This window comes from Scyliorhinus torazame, chromosome 4 (genome assembly GCF_047496885.1).
Source record: "Scyliorhinus torazame isolate Kashiwa2021f chromosome 4, sScyTor2.1, whole genome shotgun sequence".
Taxonomy (NCBI): domain Eukaryota; kingdom Metazoa; phylum Chordata; class Chondrichthyes; order Carcharhiniformes; family Scyliorhinidae; genus Scyliorhinus; species Scyliorhinus torazame.
The window spans coordinates 202,948,433-202,966,764 of record NC_092710.1 but is presented as its reverse complement, the minus strand read 5'-3'; the positions used below and the strand labels follow the sequence as shown (position 1 = coordinate 202,966,764).

The window sequence follows — 18,332 nt, the reverse complement described above, 5'->3', positions numbered from 1 at the left end:
GCCTTGTTGAGTTGGTGCAGTGGATCTTGTAGATAGATGGTACACACTGCTGCCACTGTTCGTCGATGGTGGAGGGAGTGAACGTTGAAGGTGGTGGATGGTGTTCCTGTCAAGCAGCTGCTTTGTCCTGAATAGTGTCGCGTTTTTTGTTGGAGCTGCACTCATGAAATGAAATGAAAATCGCTTATTGTCACAAGTAGGTTTCAAATGAAGTTACTGTGAAAAGCCCCTAGTCGCCACATTCCGGCGCCTGTTTGGGGAGGCTGGTACGGGAATTGAACCTTGCTGCTGGCCTGCCTGGATCTGCTTTAAAAGCCAGCTCTTTAGCCCTGTGCTAAACCAGGCCCGTCTTCAGGCATTCAGGAGACTAATCCATCACACCCCTGATTTGTGCCTTGTAGATGGTGGACAGGCTTAGGGGAGTCAGGAGATAAGTTACTCACCACAGAATTCCCAGCCTCTAGCCTCTTCTTTGTAACCAAAGTATTTGTATGACTGGTTGAGTTCAGTTTCTGGTTAATGATGAGCCCCAGGATGCTGATAGTGGGGAATCCAGCGATGGTAATGTCATTGGATGCCAAGGTGATGGGTGGATTCTCTTGTTTAAGACTGTCATTGGATGGCACCTGTGTGGTGCGAATATTACTTGCCAATTAGCCCGAGCCTAAATGTTGCCCAGTCTTACTGCGCCTTGAGCATGTACTGCTTCAGTTTTCAAGGAATGGTGAATGGTGCCGAATAAAGGTAAATCTCCACAGACCATAGGCTGCTTTCCCTTTTGAGGGGGAGAGCTGTCTGGTGGTGATTTAACCTGGGGATCACCACATCTCAGGCGAGGGGTGAGGCTGAGAAAGCGTAGATTCAGCGTAGATTCAACGTAGATTGAATATATAGTGATTTATCGAATCACGGGGTCCTGCTAAAAGACCCACAATATGGATTAGGGAAGCTTTTCATGAATATTGTGCAATCATCAATGGACATCCCCATGTCTGACTTTATGATTGAAGGAAGGTCATTGATGCAGCAGCTGAAGATGGTTGGACCTAGGACACTACCCTGAGGAGCTCCTGCAGTGGTGTCCTGGGATTGAGATGATTGACCAATCATCTTCCAATTGAAATTGTTTGAGGAAAATGCACTGGATCATAGTTTGTCACATGAGTAGACAAGTTGTGCAATTGTTTCAGGGGTGGACAAAGGAGAAGAATCATGGAAAACATCGCATTCGGATGTTCTTTGTTTCTTGTATGGCTGTTTCTTCATGGAAAATCAAGAGATGGCCATCCAAAATTAGAACATAGTTTACTTTTCCCCATTCTTCAAAAGCAATTTAACCCTTCAGATGCGAGGAAATTTAATCTAATTTCCAAAACAAATCTGTAGATTACTCAAACAGACTTTGGATAGCAAAACATTGGGAATTGTTTCAGTACAGGAAGGATTTAATTCCTCACTCAGTCATGATTGCTCAGGAGACAGGTGCCCCTTTAGTTGAATTTGCAGAGGCTGATGACAGTAATATTTTTATTCTTCCTCCTAATTAAATGCAAAGTAAGGATGTGTGGAAAAAAAAGCTCTCAATACATTCAACGTAGATTGAATATATAGTGATTTATCGAATCACTGGGTCCTGCTAAAAGACCCACAATATGGATTAGGGAAGCTTTTCAGAGTGGCATCAGTAGAAAAATGGTTAATGTGTCATATTCACTGGATATGTTTAATGGACCAGTGGTTAATTTGATTTTGTCTACCAGGAACAGTTCAAGGAAATTATTATTTCCGCTATTGGTAATGGATTACTTTGTTAGATGGCAAGGGATTGTTGATGGGAGTATATGTAAGGCACAAAGAGTGGTGTGATCCTCACACTTTTAAGAATCATTTGTTTGTTGAAAGACTTGCCACAATAACTTGTCTTGCAGTCTACATAAGGATGTTCTTTTTCTAAAATATTATTTGGTCATGGATGTGGCTGAGACCGAAGATGATCTAACCTGTAAAGTTGCCTTCATTCTTCAAACTGAGGTGTCATCCAAATGCCAAGTTGCACCTACCCATTGCACTGGCACTTGTTGAATGTTTTTGCATCAGTTTTTGCATCATATTTCGACTGACTGGTCAAGCTGCATTACAGGACTGGCTTTGACTGCATCTTTTATTCTGTGGGGAGTGGCACGTCACGCAGGCAATTTGAATAAGTTTTGAGAAGTCTTAAAGGTATGTTTACCTTTACAAGCACCGGACCAACTGTGCTGCTTAATCCTGTTGTGTGGGATGTGTTTCAGTTTGAAGAATGCAGAGCCTATAAAGTAGGTAAGTCTATAATTTAAAACATGATGCTACTCTATCCATTGTAAATTGGTTTGCTGACACTAATTTTTTATGCTGTATTAAAGATATGTCAGTTTTATTAACAAAAGTGACCGTCTTTAACGCATTAAACACACTTGATTCTTTTGGTGTAACAGATGTTCTTGTCAAGGAATTAATTGCTGTGGGACCAACATCACCTATAGAATTCACAGCAAACGAAAGCCCAATAGGAGCAGGAACAACTGCCCAACCAAAGAAAATTCGTGGTGTGGGGTTTGGAGACATATTTAAGGAAGGATCTGTAAAACTAAAATCAAGGTCATCATCTGCTGAACTGGAGGATAAAAAGTCAGAAAAGGTAGGTCGAGCATTCCTGGAGAGGAATTCTCTGCATTAAGTAGTTTGCATGAAAAGAAATATCATGTTTTGCTTAAAATGAGAAATAGTAGACAATTCAACTATTAGCCATCACTGAGGTTGTCAGAAAATTACTTACTGGAAAAGTATTTGAGTCCTCAATGTATTGATGTGTTCACTAATTTGACCCATCGTCATAGAGTCCTAGATGTTTACAGCATGGAAACAGGCCCTTTGGCCCAGCTTGTCCATGCTGCCCAGTTTCTATCACTAAGCCTAGTCCACTTGCCCACATTTTGCCCATATCCCTCTATACCCACCCTGCCCATTTAACTGCTAATTGCAGTTTAAAAGTCTAACTGCTTTTTAAAGGACAACATTTTACCCGCCTCAACCACTGCCTCTGGCAGCCCGTTCCAGATGCTCACTACCCTCTGTGTGAAAAAATGTCCCCTCTGGTCTCTTTTGTATCTCTCTCCTCTCACCTTAAACCTATGCCCTCTAGTTCTAGACTCCACTACCTTTGGGAAAAGATGTTGACTATCTACCTTATCTATGCTCATCATTATTTTATAGACCCCCATAAGATCACCACTAAGCCTCCTACGCTCCAGGGGAAGAAGTCCCAGCCTATCCAGCCTCTCCTTGTAACTCAGACCATCAAGTCCTGGTAGCATCCTCGTAAATCTCTTCTGCACTCTTTCTAGTTTAACAATATCCTTCCTGTAATAGGGTGACCAGAACTGAACATAATATTCCTTGTGTGGTCTTAACCAATATGTACAACTTCAACAAGATGTTCCAACCCCTGTATTTAATGTTCTGACCAATAAAACCTGGCATGCTGCATTCAGCACCTTGTCCACCTGCAACTCCACCTTTAAAGAGCTATAAACCTGCACTCCTAGATCTCTTTGTTCTTTGACTCTCCCCAACTCCCTACCATTAACTGAGTAGGTCCTGCCCTGATTTGATCTACCAAAATGCATCACCACATTTATCCAAATTAAATTCCATCTGCCATTCATTGGCCCACTGGCACAATTGGTCAAGATCCTGTTGCAATCTTATCTCCACTACCCACTATGCCACCAATCTTGGTGTCATCTGCAAACTTACTAACCATGCCTCTTAAATTCTCATCCAAACCATTTGTATATGTCACAAATAACAGTGGACCCAGCACCGATCCCTGAGGCACATCGCTGGTCACAGGCCTCCAGTTTGAAAAACAACCCTCCACAACCACCCTTTGGCTTTGGTCGCCAAGCCAATTTTGTATCCAATTGACTACCTCACCCTGAACTCGGTGAGATTGAACCTTTTGCAACAACCTACCATTCGGTACCTTGTCAAAGGCCTTGCTATAGTCCATGTCGATGACGTTGACTACACTGCCCTCATCTACCTTATTGGTTACCCCTTCAAAAAAACTCAAATCAAATTTGTGAGACATGACTTTCTCCTTACAAAGCCATGCTGACTGTCCCTAATTAGCCCTTGTCTGTCTAAGTGCCTGTGGACCCTGTCCCTCTCACAACTTCTCACAACTTAAACACTACAGAAATAAGGTTCACCAGTCTGTAGTTCCCAGGCTTATCCTTACAGCCCTTCTTAAACAAGTGCTCAACATTTGCTTCCCTCCAATCTTCAGGCACCTCCCCTGTGGCTGTCGATGATTCAAATATCTCAGCAGCGGGGCCGGAAATTTCCTCCCTAGCCTCACAAAACCTGGGGTAAATTTCATTATGTCCCAGGGTTTATCTTTTTAAAAAAAAGTTTAGAGTACCCAATTCATTTTTTCCAATTAAGGATTTAGCGCAGCCAATCCACCTAGCCTGCACATCTTTGAGTTGTGGGGGCGAAACCCACGCAAACACGGGGCAGAATGTGCAAACTCCACACGGACAGTGACCCAGAGCCGGATCGATCCTGGGACCTCAACACTGAGGCTGCAGTGCTAACCACTGCGCCACCATGCTGCCCAAGGTGATTTATCTATTTTGATGTGCTTTAATACCTCCAACACCTTCTCTGTAATATATACACTCCTCAAGCCATCACTTTTTATTTCCCCGTTTCCCTAACATTCGTGCCTTTCTGAACAGTTAATAGAACATAGAAAAATACAGCACAGAACAGGCCCTTCGGCCCACGATGTTGTGCCGAACCGTTGTCCTAGGTTAATCATAGATTATCATTGAATTTACAGTGCGGAAGGAGGCCATTCGGCCCATTGAGTCTGCACCGGCTCTTGGAAAGAGCACCCTACCCAAAGTCAACACCTCCACCCAACACTAAGGGCAATTTTGGACACTAAGGGCAATTTATCATGGCCAATCCACCCAACCTGCACATCTGCGGACTGTGGGAGGAAACCGGAGCACCCGGAGGAAACCCACGCACACACTGGGAGGATGTGCAGACTCCGCACAGACAGCGACCCAAGCCGGAATCGAACCTGGGACCCTGGAGCTGTGAAGCAATTGTGCCATCCACAAGGCTACCGTGCTGCCCTTAAGAACAAATAAATCTACACTATATCATTTTACCGTAATCCATGTACCTATCCAAAAGCTGCTTGAAGGTCCCTAATGTTTCCGACTCAACTACTTCCACAGGCAGTGCATTCCATGCCCCCACTACTCTCTGGGTAAAGAACCTACCTCTGACATCCCCCCCCTATATCTTCCACCATTCACCTTAAATTTATGTCCCCTTGTAATGGTTTGTTCCACCCGGGGAAAAAGTCTTTGACTGTCTACTCTATCTATTCCCCTGATCATCCTATAAACCTCTATCAAGTCGCCCCTCATCCTTCTCCGTTCTAATGAGAAAAGGCCTAGCACCCTCAACCTTTCCTCGTAAGACCTACTCTCCATTCCAGGCAACATCCTGGTAAATCTCCTTTGCACCTTTTCCAAAGCTTCCACATCCTTCCTAAAATGAGGCGACCAGAACTGTACACAGTACTCCAAATGTGGCCGCACCAAAGTTTTGTACAGCTGCATCATCACCTCACGGCTCTTAAATTCAATCCCTCTGTTAATGAACGCTAGCACATCATAGGCCTTCTTCACAGCTCTATCCACTTGAGTGGCAACTTTCAAAGATGTATGAACATAGACCCCAAAATCTCTCTGCTCCTCCACATTGCCAAGAACTCTACCGTGAACCCTGTATTCCGCATTCATATTTGTCCTTCCAAAATGGACAACCTCTCACTTTTCAGGGTTAAACTCCATCTGCCACTTCTCAGCCCAGCTCTGCATCCTATCTATGTCTCTTTGCAGCCGACAACAGCCCTCCTTACTATCCACAACTCCCCCAATCTTCGTATCGTCTGCAAATTTACTGACCCACCCTTCAACTCCCTCATCCAAGTCATTAATGAAAATCACAAACAGCAGAGGACCCAGAACTGATCCCTGCGGTACACCACTGGTAACTGGGATCCAGGCTGAATATTTACCATCCGCCACCACTCTCTGACTTCTATCGGTTAGCCAGTTCGTTATCCAACTTGCCAAATTTCCCACTATCCCATGCCTCCTTACTTTCTGCAGAAGCCTACCATGGGGAACCTTATCAAATGCCTTACTAAAATCCATGTACACTACATCCACTGCTTTACCTTCATCCACATGCTTGGTCACCTCCTCAAAGAATTCAATAAGACTTGTAAGGCAAGACCTACCCCTCACAAATCTATGCTGACTATCCCTAATCAAGCAGTGTCTTTCCAGATGCTCAAAAATCCTATCCTTCAGTACCCTTTCCATGACTTTGCCTACTACCGAATTCCCAGGGTAATCCCTATTCCCTTTTTTGAACAGGGGCACGACATTAGCCACTCTCCAATCCCCTGGTACCACCCCTGTTGACAGTGAGGACGAAAAGATCATTGCCAACGGCTCTGCAATTTCATCTCTTGCTTCCCATAGAATCCTTGGATATATCCCGTCAGGCCCGGGGAACTTGTCTATCCTCGAGGTTTTCAAAATGCCCAACACATCTTCCTTCCTAACAAGTATTTCCTCGAGCTTACCAGTCTGTTTCACACTGTCCTCTCCAACAATATGGCCCCTCTCATTTGTAAATACAGAAGAAAAGTACTCATTCAAGACCTCTCCTATCTCGTCAGACTCAATACACAATCTCCCGCTACTGTCCTTGATTGGAGCTACCCTCGCTCTAGTCATTCTCATATTTCTCACAGATGTGTAAAAGGCCTTGGGGTTTTCCTTGATCCTACCCGCCAAAGATTGTTCATGCCCTCTCTTAGCTCTCCTAATCCCTTCCTTCAGTTCCCTCGTGGCTATCTTGTATCCCTCCAACGCCCTGTCTGAACCTTGTTTCCTCAGCCTTACATAAGTCTCCTTTTTCCTCTTAACAAGACAGTCAACCTCTCTTGTCAACCATGGTTCCCTCACTCGACCATCTCTTCCCTGCCTGACAGGGACATACATATCAAGGACACGTAGTACCTGTTCCTTGAACAAGTTCCACATTTCACTTGTGTCCTTCCCTGACAGCCTATGTTCCCAACTTATGCACTTCAATTCTTGACTGACAACATCGTATTTACCCTTCCCCCAATTGTAAACCTTGCCCTGTTGCACGCACCTATCCCTCTCCATTACAAAAGTGAAAGTCACAGAATTGTGGTTACTATCTCCAAAATGCTCCCCCACTAACAAATCTATCACTTGCCCTGGTTCATTACCAAGTACTAAATCCAATATTGCCCCTCCTCTGGTCGGACAATCTACATACTGTGTTAGAAAAGCTTCCTGGACACACTGCACAAACATCACCCCATCCAAACTATTTGATCTAAAGAGTTTCCACTCAATGTTTGGGAAGTTAAAGTCATCCATGACTACTACCCTGTGACTTCTGCACCTTTCCAAAATCTGTTTCCCAATCTGTTCCTCCACATCTCTGCTACTATTGGGGGACCTATAGAAATCTCCTAACAAGGTGACTGCTCCTTTCCTATTTCTGACTTCAACCCATACTACCTCAGTAGGCTGATACTCCTCGAACTGCCTTTCTGCAGCTGTTATACTATCTCTAATTAACAATGCCACCCCCGCTCCCACCTCTTTTACCACCCTCCCTAATCTTATTGAAACATCTATAACCAGGAACCTCCAACAACCATTTCTGCCCCTCTTCTATCCAAGTTTCCGTGATGGCCACCACATCGTAGTCCCAAGTACCGATCCATGCCTTAAGTTCACCCACCTTATTCCTGATGCTTCTTGCGTTGAAGTATACACACTTCAACCCATCTCCGTGCCTGCAAGTACTCTCCTTTGTCAGTGTTCCCTTCCCCACTGCCTCATTACACGCTTTGGCGTCCTGAATATCGGCTACATTAGTTGCTGGACTACAAATCCGGTTCCCATTCCCCTGCCAAATTAGTTTAAACCCTCCCGAAGAGTACTAGAAAATCTCCCTCCCACGATATTGGTGCCCCTCTGGTTCAGATGCAACCCGTCCTGCTTGTACAGGTCCCACCTTCCCCAGAATGCGCTCCAATTATCCAAATACCTGAAGCCCTCCCTCCTACACCATTCCTGCAACCACGTGTTCAGCTGCACTCTCTCCCTATTCCTAGCCTCGCTATCACGTGGCACCGGCAACAAACCAGAGATGACAAGTCTGCCTGTCCTGGCTTTTAACTTCCAGCCTAACTCCCTAAACTCATTTATTACCTCCACACCCCTTTTCCTACCTACGTCGTTGGTACCAATGTGCACCACGACTTCTGGCTGCTCCCCCTCCCCCTTAAGGATCCTGAAGACACGATCCGAGACATCCCTGGCCCCGGCACCCAGGAGGCAACATACCTTCCGGGAGTCTCGCTCGCGACCACAGAATCTCCTATCTCTTCCCCTTACCATTGAATCTCCTACAACTATTGCTTTTCTATTCTCTCCCCTTCCCTTCTGAGCCCCAGAGCCAGACTCAGTGCCAGAGACCTGGCCGCTAGGGCCTTCCCCCGTTAGGTCATTCCCCCCAACAGCATCCAAAACGGTATACTTGTTTTGAAGGGGAACGGCCACGAGGGATCCCTGCACTGTCTGCCTGTTTGTTTTTTTTCCCCTGACTGTAACCCAGCTATTCTTGTCCTGTACCTTGGGTGTGGTTACCTCCCTGTAACTCCTCTCTATCACCCCCTCTGCCTCCCGGATAATCCAAAGTTCATCCAGCTTCAGCTCCAGTTCCCTAACACGATCTTTGAGGAGCTGGAGTTGGGTGCACTCCCCGCAGGTATAGTCAGCGGGGACACCGGTGGTATCCCTCACCATCCACATCCTACAGGAGGAGCATGCAACTGGCCTAGCCTTCATCCCCTCTTACCTAACAGAATATAGCTGCCCTGTGGACCAACTGGATCTCCGCCCTCCGACTCTGCTCCCAGTCAGCTGCACTCTCTGTAAACTCCTGGCTCTCTTCTCACTCTTTGCGGAAATGTAGGAAACAAAATGAAAGGAGCACCTTACTCCCTCCTCACCTAACTCCCTCAGTCACCAAACTCTCACTATAGCACTCAAATGCACCAAATTCAGCACTCCCTCAGTCACCAAACTCTCACTATAGCACTCAAATGCAATAAATTCAGCACTCCCTCAGTCACCAAGCTCTCACTATAGCACTCAAATGCACCAAATTCAGCACTCCCTCAGTCACCAAACTCTCATGATCGCACTCAAATGCACCAAATTCAGCACTCAGTGCAAACAATGTCTGCACTGTAGGGGATCACTTTTATACTGTGAATCTAGCCTCTGAAAACTGGCCTAATCCAATTAACTAATTAACAAGCTCCAGCTGCAAGTGCCTACAAGTAGAAGCTTTGTTTAAAATTGATTGAAAATTCACCTTCTTCTAAACCAAACAGCAACTTTTAAGTTAATTAACTAAATAAAAGAAAGACTAGACTTTCGATAAAAATGAAACCTTATACTCACTCAGTCACCAAACTCTCATTATAGCACTCAAATGCACCAAATTCAGCACTCAGTGCAAACATAAATACAAATGCAAAATATTCATTTAGGACCTTTCCCACCCCTTGTGGATTCGCACATAGATGACCGTGTTTATCCTTAAGAAGCCTACTCTCTCACTCGTCACTCTTTTGCCCTTCATGTATCTGTAACAGCTCTTTGGATTTTCCTTTGCCTTATCTGCCAAGACAATCTCATGTCCCCTTGTTGCCCTCCTGATTTCTCTCTTAACTCTACCCCGACAAACCCTATACTCTTCAAGGGATCCACTTGATCCCAGCTGCCTATCTATGTCATATGTCTCCTTCCTTTTGACCATGGCCTCAATATCCCCGAGTCATCCAGGGTTCCCTACTTCTACCAGTCTTACCCGTCACTCTATGCGGAATGTGCTCACCCTGAACCCTAGTTATCACCCTTTTTAAAGCCTCCCACTTGCTAGCTGTCCCTTTGCCTGTAAACAGGCTTCCCCAATCAATTTTTGAAAGTAAGATTTGTCATTCGAATTGATTAAATATTAGCGTAGTTGCATAAATGAATGCAAGATTGGTTTGGTGGTACTTCTCCACCTGCCATTTGTACATTTGATTGAATATTTGAACATTACTCCCGAATTTGAGCACATAATAAAGAATGCTAGATGGAATGCTTTATTTATCGGGTGTGCCTTTCACGTTAAGCAGATCTAAACAGTCTGCCTGTTTTTGCTGGTTTATCTTGTAGTAATAGCTGGTGAAAGGGCAGTAAGTCCTTCTAATGTTGTTGCAAGTATTTATCTGTAACCAACAATAGCAAAATGGGTTCACTAATCCTCCAGCCCTATAATGTCAAGAAGACTGTGTTCCTCCAGCTTTGGCCTGCTCTGCATCCTTAATCTCTTCACCCCAGCACCTGCAGCAGTGCCTTTTTGTCGTGTGGGTCCTAAGGTCTGAAATTCCTTGCTTAAACCGTGCCACCTCTTTCCTCCTTTAAGACAGTTCTTAAAACCAATCACGTTCACCAAACATTTGATCGCTTGTCTCAATATCTACTTTTATGCTCTGAGAGTTGTTGCTAACTTTTGGTTGGTTCAATTTGCTCTGTTTTATAACCTTTGCTCTAGAGTCGCCAGGTATCTTTATGATACCGCCACGAGGTTCAAGTTCAAGTACTGATCAATAACTCAACACACCAATTAGTAAGGTTCAAATCAAAACACATTTATTATACACAGTCAATCGCGACTCATGCATAAATTCTACTTAATAAACTATCTCTGTAACTAACAGGCCTATCTTAGCTTTGGACTGGCCCACCAGGTCAGGGGAACAAATGGCCTTTCGTTCGGATTCTGAAACTGCAGGCTTCAAAGCTTGTACAGACTAGTAGCTAGGAGCGCCTATCTCATAGCGTGCGTTGGCTGGAGACTTACTTGGTTGGTGCGGCAGCTTCGGCAGTTCACTCTCAAGGGTTGATTCGCTGCTGAGTGATCCTGCCAAGAAGGATGATTTGAACTTGGGGACTCTACTTTATAGTCCCCAGGGGCTTCCCGCCATTCGAGGCGGACACCGTACCTGGTTCCAAGTGATTGGACTACGTTCCGATCACTTGGATCGATTTCTCCAATACTGGAGTTGTTCCCTGATCGCTGGGCGGTCCCTGAGTGTTCGTTGGCCTTCCTTTGTCTTGGCTCCTGCCGGCGCCGAGGAGTCTGGCTTGGCTTTATTCAACTTAACTGTTTCAATTGTGCCTGGGGATCGCTCATTAATATGCAGATGGCTGCTGGTTTCAGTGCTGTCTGGGCTTTTGCAAGTTCTAATACACAGGATTTCTGCACTTGCTAGTTTTTGCCTGTGTTGGCTGAATTTCCCTGCAGCCTTTGCGGATCTCCATTTTAAGTCGGGAAGTGGCCAACCCAGTTGACTACACTCGCTCCTCGTGATCCCTAACGCGAAGCGTGAAGGATCACATAACTGCGTTGTCTTCTCTTCCTGACCCAGCGAGCACTCTGCCGGGGCAATGAAAATTTTTAACTAACATTCTAAGTGGCGCTATGTCAAAACAGGGACATGCATTACAACATTAAAAAAACGGTACCTCTAACTATCCTCAATAAACTACACTCACTCAAACATTCAATTATATTAACTTCCTAACAATACAAAAATAAAAGCAGCATTCACATTTTTCCTGGCTTAGCTGTCAAGCACAGGGTTGTACAATCTTTCCGTCGTAAATGAAACACATTTTTTGATTTTATTTACAAAAAGAATGCAAACGAATGTCCTTTATGATAGATGGAGGGGTTTGATGTCCTGGTGATAACCAAACATAAGGGATCTTATCCTGTATACCGGGGTAGGCTCTCCTTCGCCATTTCCTCATGTGGATAGTCTGCATGATGCTGCAGAGTATCGCCAATGCTGATAGGGATTCGACTACGGAGGAAAGGGAGTACCACGTTATGAGCTTATCACACCATGATGGTGTGGTGTTGCCTGCTATTGGGCTCTGGGTGCTATGGGGAAGTGAATAATTAACGGCCGGGGGAGGGGTTGGGGTCAGGGGGTTCGCGTTCGCGCGCAACCGAATACACATTATAATGGTGGTGATCAACACGGAGGATGTCCTCATTGTTCTTCTTTCTCTTCTCTTCTTTTCTTTCCTTGGGGCTTCTGGAGCTCTGTGGGATCAAGCATAGTTTCTGTTACTATCTTGGTTAATATCTCGTATGTTAGTATGTCTGTCCTTTAGTGCCAATTCCCCTTTACAATTTGTCACCATGTGTGACTCCCTCTTTTTTTTTTTTGTTTTGTTAAACCGAATATTCAGGACAAGACACACTTTAAAATATTGAAACAGTGCGAGCTGTCTCGCAGGCTGTGCGATTTACCATCCAAATGTTTGAGGATGTAAATAGCATAGGGATGGCAACCGAAGGGTTGCCCGAAAACGAAACACAACTTTTGAACCAAGAGTGCCGAAATGAGGTGCGTATGGGCCGCGGCGGGTAAGATTTGGATGGAATCCCCGGGTAGGACGGTGACCAATACCGTGTGTGCTCTACCCGAGCGTAGCTGACCAGAGGGAGGGGAAGTGGGGGGGTCCTCAGGCAAGGCGGAGACCAATGCCGTTTTTCCACTGCCTGTGCAACCGACAAGAACGGGCAAAAATGTAGTCATCGTTGGGGGGTGGCCGTAAAGGTTTGACCTTTGAACCAGAAGAGCAGTTATGAACGGGGCCTAGCAAGCTCTCAGTGGTTTCTGCCGATAAGCGTGCTGGCAAGTTCTCATAGGTTTCTGCTGACAAATATGGCGTGTGGCCGTGGAACTTCCAAGTTTACAAACAACACATAACAATAACAGTAACAAACAAACATTGAACAACATGCTGCAGGTTCCATCAGAAAGGACACCGTTTTTTTTCCCCAAGCGTTCCTTTTAAAACATCATCTGGACACCTCCGTTATCGGTTGCCAACAAGGTAGCAAAGGGGTTCTCGTTTTGGGAGTCAGACTCAAAGTCATCCTCTTCTCCCGAATGCCATACTCTCGAATGTATATGGGCTGATAGGGCTGCATGGTGCGATTTCGGGTCCATCTCGTCGTTCTGGACGAGCCTGTATGAATTGTCACGGTGCCAGAAAGTTGTATCTAATTCTGTGGGGATGGAGTCGGGGTCATAATCGTAGGGCGGTGGTCTTTGGTGGGGTTTGTTGAGGAATGTGATCAGGAAGGGATCACTCGAATAGTGTTCAGATATTCTGGGTGTGGGGCCCGTTGGATGGGGATAGTAGGGAGGCGTGCTGTGGCTATTGTCTGTGTCACAGTCGCTGTCTCTGCTGCTGCTGTCTGTGGGCGTTCCGGGCCGGAGTCTATAGTTCGGGGGTGGAGTCGAGGGTGAGTCCGTGGATGGGGTGGACGTGTTGGGGGAGGGTTGGGATACGTTGGCTGTGGGCGGGGCGTGGTCTGCTGCATCGAGCATGACGTGATGTGCGTGGTTGGACTGTGGGCCATATGCCTTAAGCTGGTTAATATGGAACCACGTGTTCTTTCCGTTGGGGTACTTAATTTTATAGACGGAGGGGCTTACTTTGTCCGCAATGGAGTACGGACCTGAATATTTAGGTGACAGGCATGTGCTGAGGTTATAGATGGAGAGCACTTGCTGTCCTACCTCAAACTCAGTCGCATGCACTGTCTTGTCGAAATAGGCCTTGCTCTGTTTCTTTCTTGTGCCTAATCTTACTGCGGCTGCTAGCTGAGCCGTTTTCACATTTTCAACTAACTGTTTGACTGCTTTCTCGTGTGTGAGGGCCGTCATTTCGGGGCTGGTCAAGTCCAATCCTAATAAAAATTCTGTGCCTTTCATGGGGAGTCCGGTCATGAGAGTGTGTGGGGTGTAACCTGTGGATGTTGAAATAATATTACTCAAAAACATCAGCGCAAAAGGGAGGACTGAATACCAAGTGGTGTTGTTTTGTTGGACCATTTTTCTGAGGGTGGCTTTTAGGGTCCAATTCATGTGCTCCGCGATACTACTTGACTGGGGGTGGTATGCGATGTGAAATTTTGGGGTAATGCCAAATATTGTAATGGGAACCTTGGTCGGATTCAATGCTGCGGAGAGACCCCATCTCGTAAAGATGTGGTGGGTTAGGATCTTTGTGGTGGTCTTTGCCGTGTTCGTTCTGGATGGGAATGCCTCTACCCATTTCGTAAAAGTGTCTATGACGACTAATACGTACTTGTAACCATTCCTGCAAGGGGGCAATGATCCTATTCAATCGATCTGGAGGTTAGTCCAGGGGCCATTAACGGGTCGGGTGTGGCTAAGTTGCGCTTTCTTTGCGTATCTGTCCGGATTGTTCTGGGCACAGATGAGGCAATTCTCAACGTAGTGCGTTACGTCTTCTTTTAAACTTGGCCACCAACAGAGCTGCCCGAGGTGGGCTGTAGTGGGATCAATTCCCTGATGTCCATGACTGTCAATAACAATAAACAAATAAGTTGATTCCTGTCCTGTTCAGGAACCACATAAAGGGTGTCTTTTAACACCACACCGTCATGTGTGGTCAGTGCATTTTTAAACCTATCAAAGGGTGCTGTAAATTGTCCTTTTAAAATCTCCCTGAAATTGCTATCCTGCTTCTGGGCCTCCACTAAATCCTCAATAATAGTCTGCGAGACCTGAACTGCATTCACTGGTGCTCTTTCGGGGGGTGTCCAAAAATATCCATGCCTGGAACGTGCTTTTGCCAGTGTGACGGCCTTTACATTTCCAGGGGGGGGAGGAACGGTGGTGACTGCGAACTTTAACAATTCCAAATGTCCTGTCCTGTGCTTTCTCTAAAATGTGATGGAGCAATGGGGCTGAGGGGAGGAGTTTTCCGTCTGCGGAAACAAATCCTCTTGCTTTCCACAGGGGTAGGAATTCTGTAAGGCTGTTGCAGACATAGAGGCTGTCCGCGTATATGTCTGCTGGGCTGGGGAAGGAATCTGGGTGATCTATAATATACGCAACGGCTGCTAGTTCTGCCACCTACGCGCCTAAGTGTCCTGGTAGTTTTATTGAGGTTTCTTCTCGGGAGCGTCCCTGCACGTCCTCGACATATATGCCGCATCCTGTAATGCGCTTCTCGCCTCATACAGGGGAAGAACCATCCACATATATCCTTAAGGGGTCGCTCGTGTCTGTGGGCTGGCGGCTCTGGGGTGAACTACCTATCTTTCTGGGGGGAGTTTTTGTGATAAAGGGGCTTGTGTTGTGGTGCGGTGAGGTGATTTCACATTCGTGGGGGGTGCCTGGGTAATGAAGGTTGTTGGCTAGGAAAGTGTGGATCTTGGTCCTTTTTACAGTGATGTCCCGTCCCTGCAAAAGAAGGGTCCATCTAGCTGCTCTAATTTGGCTGACTGTACCGTCCTTAAGTCGTCCGTCCAGTAAAAGTTGGGTGGGGGTGTGTTCTGTGAGGATTGTGATGGGGTTTAGTCCGGTTATGTAAGAAAAATATTTGGCTGCCCAGTAAACTGCGAGCAGGTGCCTTTCATAGGCCGAAAATCGCTGCTCCACAGGATCTAAAAGTCTGGAGGCATAAGCCACGGGTCTTAACTGTTTGTGCCGTTCCTTGAGGAGCACAGCCGAAAAGGTGCGGTCGGTGCTAGCTATCTCTATAGCGTAGGGAGAAAGCGGGCCTGGAACCTGTGGTGCGGGGGCTGCAATGAGGGCTCTTTTCAAAGCATCCACAGCATCTGTATGCTGCGGAGGCCATTCCCAAGGGGCTCCTTTCTTTAGGAGTTCCGAGAGGGGTGCTGCCTTGGTGGCGAAACAGTCAATATGGTTTCGGCAGTAGCCAAGCAGTCCTAAAAATGACCGGAGGGCTGAAACATTCTGGGGAAGGGGCAATTTGGCATTCGAGTCAATTCTTTTGTACTTGATCTCGCGTTTACCGTGCGTGATAATCGTACCCAAATATATCATTTTGTTTTCCAAAATCTGGGCCTTTTTTGGGTTTACTTTGCAGCCAATCTGTTGTAGGAGTCCAGGAATTCGGACAGAAGCTCGATGTGCTCTGCCTTGGTGTCTGTCTGCAGTAATAGGTCGTCCATATACTGGACCAGACATTTGGGGCGAGGTGATTTTGACAAACCATTTGCCAGCTGTCGGTGGAAAATGGAGGGGGAGTTGTGGAATCCTTGTGGAAGGCATGTCCACGTGTACTGCTGATTTTTAAAATTGAAGGCAAATTTGTATTGGCACGCTTTTGCCAATGGAATGGACCAGAATCCGTTACTGATGTCCAAAACCGTAAAATATCGTGAGTGGAGTCCCTGTTTGAGCATGGTCTCGGGACTTGTGGCTACCGTGGGGGTTGCTGCGGGGTGACTTTGTTGAATTCCCGGTAATCGATGGTCAGTCGCCATGATCTATCGGGCTTTCTCACTGGCCAAATCGGGGCATTATTAGTAGAGGCTACTGATCTAAGTTCGCCCTGCTCTAATAAGCTATCGATAACTTTTGAGATTTCTCCCTCTGCCTCTTAGGGAAATCCGTATTGCTTTTGGGGTCTAGGGTCAGGTCCTGTGATTTGAACGGAACCAGTCATCTGGCCACAGTCGTGTTTGTGGGTCGTGAATGCTGTCCTGTGCTTCTGCAGAACTGCCCTAACCTGCTTGTCTGTGCTAATCGTGGTCGGGTCAAACCAAAATTCGCCGACTGCGCTAATCTTGTTTGCGTATTCACCTATTGTGAGCGTTACGGGGGCTCTTGCGGATTTTGCCATTTTCCAGACGCATTGGTTGACTGGATCAAAGGACAGGTAGTGGGAATTCATAAAATCAATGCCCAAAATGTGTTCTGCTGTGTGGGACAGGTCGACTAAGATTATGGGGTGCTTGGTGGTGATGTTGCCGATTTGAATGGGTACAGGGGCGGTGATGTGTCCCTGTTGTGAGTGGCCTGTGAAGCCGCTGAGGGTGATTGTGGCTGGAGTGGGCCACCTGTCTTTTTGGAACATAGTGGAGGAATTTATTGTGGTGCGGGACCCTCCTGTGTCCTAGAGAAATTCGATGGGCTGTCCCCGTACCTTCGCTGCAACTACTGGTCGGCCGGACCTATCCCAAAGGGTGTCACAGACCCAGATGGGGAAGCCCGAACACCGTCAGTCTGTTCCGTTCAGGTCTGCCTGGTCTGAACGGGTGCTCATACTATGTATGGTCTCTGTCCTGTTCTTATTCAGAGTGCCTGCCTGCTGGGCTCTCTGTGGCTTTTGTGGGACATTGCATTCTCGTGCAAAGTGTCCTAATTGTCCACAGTTGTAACACTCCTGTGGTTTCTGTGGGGGGCTGTTCCTTCCTTCGTTTACCCATGCGGGGTTCTGGTGCGTCTTAACTGTGTGGATATCTGCTTCTGCCTTCTGTTCTTCGGGTTTCTTAATTACGGGTTTGTTTTGGACAGATTGCTCCCAGGAGCGGGACAATCTTTTTAAAACCCATTTCTCATTGTGGGCTTCCTCTGAGGGGTCATAGTTGGTACAGGTTTTTTGTCCTGCCTCTGTGGCATGGGAGATAAGGGTGCGGTACATTTGGCCATACCGTCTTGGGATAAATGGGCGCGGTCTACATTGCCGAAAACGTCTGAAATAGCTCCACCGGCATCCAGCAAACGCTGTCGGGTGTTCTGTATTTTTCTGCCTGCACTTATTCAGGCCTTCTACGGGGTCACCTCTGTTGTAGCCGATCGCGTCTAGGATCGCTGTGTGCATTTCTGCAAGGGTGCCTCCTCCTACATTCTATGGGTCGGGAAGGGCTGCTATGACCGAAGGGTCTAAGCTCAAAACTGTGAGCTTCACTTGCTCACGCTCGTCCAGGCCGTACATGGTCGCCTGCTGCTTTACTCTGGCAAAGAAGTTGTGGGGGTCTGAGGTGGGGAGGAGCGGTGTGATTTTCTCGCACGCATCCCGTAATTGGGCCACGGTTAAGGGGGTCGTGTACAGGAATTCCATGTCTCCTTCCGATGTGACTGTGCGGTGGGTGGCTACTGGGTACATTGGTGCCTGAACTATCTGCTCTGTGGTGGGTTGGGGCGCTTTTCTCTTCTGGGGCTTTCCTTGCGCACATGTTCCCTGAACATATCTATGCACGGTCTCATTTAATTCTTC

The 18,332-nt window shown here is 46.6% G+C and overlaps 1 protein-coding gene and 1 long non-coding RNA gene across 3 annotated transcripts in view; one reads left to right on the top strand and one right to left on the bottom strand.

Moving 5' to 3' along the window:
• Nucleotides 1-18,332, top strand: part of cd2ap (CD2-associated protein) — a 318,661-nt gene that overhangs the window by 200,370 nt on the left and 99,959 nt on the right. For both annotated transcript variants that reach the window (XM_072499137.1, XM_072499136.1), the window contains exon 6: nucleotides 2,475-2,677. In XM_072499137.1, the coding sequence (XP_072355238.1) occupies nucleotides 2,475-2,677 (203 nt within the window). The remainder of the gene's footprint in view (nucleotides 1-2,474; nucleotides 2,678-18,332) is intronic.
• The window catches only part of LOC140410700 (uncharacterized), an 80,218-nt gene that overhangs the window by 14,840 nt on the left and 47,046 nt on the right, over nucleotides 1-18,332 (bottom strand). The gene's annotated exons all lie outside the window — the stretch shown is intronic.